The following is a 5,709-nucleotide window of genomic DNA, read 5'->3' on the forward strand; positions in this document are numbered from 1 at the left end:
TAAATAAAATAAATAAATAAATAAATTTCAATAAAATAAAATAAATCAATCCCAATAAAAATTGCCAGAAATGAAATAAATCCCAATAAAAATATTTTAAATAAAATAAATAAATAAAATAAATAAATAAATAAATAAATTTAAATAAAATAAAATAAATCAATCCCAATAAAAATTCCTCAGAAATCAAAGAAATCCCAATAAAAAATATTTTAAATAAAATAAATAAATTAAATAAGTTAAATAAAATAAATTTAAATAAAATAAAATAAATCAACCCCAATAAAAATTCCTCAGAAAATGAAAGAAATCCCAATAAAAAATATTTTAAATAAAATAAATAAAATAAATAAATAAATAAATTTAAATAAAATAAAATAAATCAACCCCAATAAAAATTCCTCAGAAATGAAAGAAATCCCAATAAAAAATATTTTAAATAGAAATAAATAAATTAATTAAATAAATAAATAAATTTAAATAAAATAATAAAATAAATCAATCCCAATAAAAATTCCTCAGAAATCAAAGAAATCCCAATAAAAAATATTTTTAAATAAAATAAATAATTAAATCAATAAATAAATAAATTTAAATAAAATAAAATAAATCAATCCCCAATAAAAATTCCTCAGAAATGAAAATAAATCCCAATAAAAAGTATTTTAAATAAAATAAATAAATTAAATAAAGAAATAAATAAATTTAAATAAAATGAAATAAATCAATCCCAATAAAAATTCCTCAGAAATCAAAGAAATCCCAATAAAAAATATTTTAAATAAAATAAATAAATTAAATAAATAAATAAATAAATTTAAATAAAATAAAATAAATCAACCCCAATAAAAATTCCTCAGAAATCAAAGAAATCCCAATAAAAAATATTTTAAATAAAATAAATTAATTAAGTCAATAAATAAATAAATTTAAATAAAATAAAATAAATCAATCCAATAAAAATTCCTCAGAATATCAAAGAAATCCCAATAAAAAATATTTTAAATAAAATAAATAAATTAAATAAATTAAATAAATAAATTTAAATAAAATAAAATAAATCAATCCCAATAAAAAATTCCTCAGAAATCAAGAAATCCCAAAAAAAATATTTTAAATAAAATAAATAAATTAAATAAATTAAATAAATAAATTTAAATAAAATAAAATAAATCAATCCCAATAAAAATTCCTCAGAAATCAAAGAAATCCCAATAAAAAATATTTTAAATAAAATAAATAAATAAAATAAATAAAGAAATAAATTTAAATAAAATAAAATAAATCCCAATAAAAACCTAAAATAATCTGTTTTATTCCAGGCTCATCTTGGATATCACATTCCAGGTAAACCAAAAAATTCCTTTTTCTCCTCATCCCTCCAATCCATGGGATTGGGAATTTTTTTCCCCATTTTCCACCTCTTTTTCCCCCCATTTCCCTTTTTTTTTTCTCCATTCTTTCTTCCTTTTCCTCACATTTTTATCCATTATTCCCTCTCCTTTTTCCTTCCTTTTTTTCCCTTTTCTCCCATTTCACTTTTCTCCCTTCTCTCCATTTTTTCCCTTTTTTCCTTTTCTCCCCTTTCTCCTTTTCCTTTTTTTTCCCACTTAAATTCTCCCAAAACCCCAAAAATTCCTTAATTTTCCCAAAATTCACATTTTATCCTCCAAAAAACCCACTTACCCAAATCCCCAAACATCCAAACTTCCCCCACCAAAAATTCACTTTTTCACCCAAACCCCCACAAAATTCACTTTTTCACCACAACCCACAAAACCCTTTTCTAATCCCCAACCCTTCCCCACAAACCAACTTAACCACCCATCCCACAATCCAAAATACTTTCCCCACCCCAAAATCCTCATATTTACCCACCAATACCCACTTTTTCCCCCCACCCCAAAACTCACTTTCCCCCCCCAAACCCTTCCCCCCCAAACTCACTTATTCCCCCACCCCCCCAAACCACTTAACCCCCCCAACATCTCAAACCCCCCAAACAAATAACCCCCCCCACCACCAAAACCCCCCAAACCAAATTCACTTTTCACCCCCAAACCCCCTCACCCAAAATCCCCCCACCCAACCTTTTCCCCCCCAACAATTAACCCACCCCCACCCCACCACAAAATCCCACCTCAATTTCCCCCCACAAACCCATTACCCACCCCCCACCAAAACCACTTAAACCCACCCCCCCCAACCTCACTTTTCCCCCCCAAATCCACTTCCCCCCCAAAACCACTTTCCCCCCAAAACCCACTTCCAACCCCCAAAATCATTTTTTCCCCACACCCCCAAAATCAAATTTTCCCCCACAACCAATATCCCCATCCTCCCCCAAACACCACTTTTTACCCCCAAACCCCCCAAAATCCATTTTTTTCCCCCAAAATTCACCTTTTCCCTCCCAATACTCCAACCTTTTTCCTTCCCAAAATCCACTTTTTTACCCCCAAATCCCCCAAAATCCATTTTTTTCACCCCAAAACCCACTTTTTTCCCCCAAACCCCCCAAAATCCACTTTTTCCCCCAACACCTCACTTTCCCCCCAACCTCACTTCTTCCCCCCCAAATTCACTTTCCCCCCCAAAATTCACAATTTTTCCTTCCCAAAACCCACTTTTTTTCCCCCCAAACCCCCCAAAATCCATTTTTTTTTCCTCCAAAAATCACCTTTTTATTCCCCCAAACCCCCCAAACCTCACTTTCCCCCCCAAATTCACATTTTTCCTCCAAATTCACTTTTTTTCCCCCCCAAAACCCCCCAAAATCCCTTTTTTATTCCCCCAAAATTCACTTTTTCCCCCCAAACCCCCCCCAAAAAATCCACAAAATTCACTTCTCATCCCCCAAAATCCACTTCTTCATTCCCAAAACCCACTTTTTCCCCCAAACCCCCCCAAAATCCACTTTTTCCCCCCAAACCTCACTTTTTCCCCCCAAACCTCACTTTTTCCCCCCCGAAAATTCACTTTTTCCTTCCCAAATTCACTTTTTATCCCCCCAAACCCCCCCAAACCTCACTTTCCCCCCCCAAAATCCACTTTTCCCCCCCCAAAACCACTTTTTTCCCCCAAACCCCCCCAAAATCCATTTTTTTTTTCCTCCAAAATTCACTTTTCACCCCCCAAAATCCACTTCTTCCCCCCCAAAACCCACTTTTTTCCCCAAACCCCCCAAAATCCCCTTTTCCCCCCCAAAAATCCACTTTTCACCCCAAACCCCCCAAAATCCATTTTTTTTCCCCCCCCCCCCCCCCCCCCCCCCCCAAAATCCACTTTTTTCCCCCCCAAACCCCCCAAAATCCATTTTTTTCCTCCAAAATTCACTTTTCACCCCCCAAAATCCACTTTTTCCCCCCCAAAACCCCCACTTTTTTTCCCCAAACCCCCCAAAACCCATTATTTTCCCCCCCAAAAATCCACTTTTCACCCCAAACCCCCCCATTTTTCTCTCCCCAGGCACACCCAGGACGCTCCCCCCCATTTCCCACCCCACTCCCCCCCTCCCAAACCCCAAACCCCCCAACAACCCCAACCAACCCCGACCCCTCCACCCCCAGAAAACCCAAACCCTTCCCCCAGCCCCCAAAAAGAGGCGGAAAACACCAAAAAGAGCAACTTTCCGTCAAAAAGCTCCGCGTGGTTCTCTTCGCCCTCTGCTCCAGCACGGAGCAGGCGGCCGAGCATTTCCGGAACCCTCCGCGCCGCATCCGCCGCTGGCTGCGGCGCTTCCAAGCCTTCCAGGACGAGCACCCGGAACTTTCCGAGGGAAATATCTCAGCCTGGAAGCCGAGGAGAAGTTGGCGGAGTGGGTTTTGACCCAGCGGGAGCAGCAGCTGCGGTGAACGAGGAGACGCTTTTCCAGAAAGCCACGAAAATCGGGAGATCTTTGGAGGGAGGATTCCAGATCTCCTACGATGTGGGCGGTGAGGTTCATGCTGCGGCATCACCTCAGCACCCCACACCCGCCGGGGAGTCTCCCACCCTCTCCCCAAGGAGATCCAAGGAAACGCCGGAGCTTTCATCGAGTTCGTGCAGCGGCAGATCCACACGCAGGATCTGCCGCTCTCCATGATCGCCGCCGTGGATGAGATCTCGCTCTTCCTGGACGCCGAGGTTTTGGGCAGCGACGAGCGCAAGGGAGAACGCGCTGCAGACGGTGGGGGAACGGAGAACCTTGGTGCGAGCTGGGTGGTGACGGGTGCTGGCCGACGGCAGCGTCCTCCCCGCCCTGCTCATCTCCAGGGGTCACCTCCCCTCGCCCGCCGCCGTCCCCAAATCCATCCTGCTGGAATCCAAGGAGGACGGATGCGGCGACGACGAGATCATGGAGTTATGGGCTGGCCATGGTGTGGAGGAAACACACGGAGTGCCGAGCAGGAGGAGGAGGAGGAGGAGGAGGAGGAGGAGGAGGAGGAGCTTCCAAAGGGATGTTGTGTCCTGGATTGCCACCGGACGCATCTCTCCGAGGAGGTGCTGGCCGTGCTCAGCGCGGCCGGGACGCTGCCGGCGGTGATCCCGGCGGGATGCAGCTCCCGCGCCCAACCCTTGGACGTCTGCGTCAAGAGATCCCTGAAAAATTTCCTCCATAAAAAATGGAAAGAACGAGCCAAGGAGCTGACGGATTCCGACTCCTCCGCGCTGCTCCAGCTGCTGCTGGGGGTGGTTGGGAGAAGCTCTGGAGATCCTCGGCAATTGCCCGGAGTTGAGTCCGGAAATCTTTCCTGCTGGCCAGCGTCCTGCCGGCGCCGGCCGGCAACTCGCATCGCCCGCGGCGCAACGGCGACGAGCAAGAGGAGCTGATCGCCGCCATGGAGGAGAGGATGAGAATCGCCAAAAGCGGGGAATCCTCCCCGGAATTCCCGGAAAACGAGGAGGAGGAGGAGGAGGAAGAGGAGGAGGCTGATCCCGAAATCCTGCAGCGGCTCTTCGAGGGGGGAGAGCGAGGTGGAGTCGTTCTAACGGATTCGAGGAGGCGGATTTGGAGCTGATGGAAGGTTGAGGAATTCCCCCAGGTGAGGGGAAGGGAAGGAGTTTTAAATGATGGAAATAAAAATGTAAAAATATAAAAAATAATAAAAAGCAGGACGGATTCATCCCGGAAATGCTGAGGTTTGGAAAGGGTGGAGGAAAAGAGGGAATCGAAGGGATGTTCCCGGGTTTTGGGCCTGAAAATTGAAGGATATTCCCAGGATTTGACCCCAGAAATTGAAGGATATTCCAATTTTTTGCCCCAGAAATTGAAGAATATTCCCAGGTTTTTTGCCCCCCAGAAATTGAAGGATATTCCCAATTTTTAGAGATCCAAACTCACCCCAAAAATGGAAAGATATTCCTGATTTTTGCCCCCAAAAATTAAAGGATATTCCGATTTTTTGACCCCCAAAAATTGAAGGATATTCCCAATTTTTGACCCCAGAAATTGAAGGATATTCCCAGGATTTGACCCCAGAAATTGAAGGATATTCCCCAATTTTTGGAGATCCAAACTCAACCCAGAAATTGAAGAATATTCCCAGGTTTTTTGCCCCAGAAATTGAAGGATATTCCCAATTTTTGGAGATCCAAACTCAACCCAAAAATGGAAAGATATTCCTGATTTTTGCCCCAAGAAATTAAAGGATATTCCCAATTTTTGCCCCAGAAATTAAAGGATATTCCCAGGATTTGACCCCAAAAATTGAAGGATATTCCAAATTT

At 42.0% G+C, this 5,709-nt stretch overlaps 1 protein-coding gene across 1 annotated transcript in view; it reads left to right on the forward strand.

Moving 5' to 3' along the window:
• The window catches only part of POGZ (pogo transposable element derived with ZNF domain), a 50,718-nt gene extending 45,707 nt beyond the window's left edge, over positions 1-5,011 (forward strand). The window contains 13 exon segments of the mRNA XM_058860372.1: positions 1,317-1,348; positions 3,430-3,760; positions 3,763-3,846; positions 3,849-3,928; positions 3,930-3,968; positions 3,970-4,149; positions 4,151-4,351; positions 4,353-4,385; positions 4,429-4,668; positions 4,670-4,717; positions 4,719-4,943; positions 4,945-4,968; positions 4,970-5,011. Of these exon segments, the coding sequence (XP_058716355.1) occupies positions 1,317-1,348; positions 3,430-3,760; positions 3,763-3,846; positions 3,849-3,928; positions 3,930-3,968; positions 3,970-4,149; positions 4,151-4,351; positions 4,353-4,385; positions 4,429-4,668; positions 4,670-4,717; positions 4,719-4,943; positions 4,945-4,968; positions 4,970-5,011 (1,559 nt within the window).
• Positions 5,012-5,709: the final 698 nt, after the last annotated feature.

This window comes from Poecile atricapillus, chromosome 33, assembly GCF_030490865.1.
Source record: "Poecile atricapillus isolate bPoeAtr1 chromosome 33, bPoeAtr1.hap1, whole genome shotgun sequence".
Classification (NCBI taxonomy): domain Eukaryota; kingdom Metazoa; phylum Chordata; class Aves; order Passeriformes; family Paridae; genus Poecile; species Poecile atricapillus.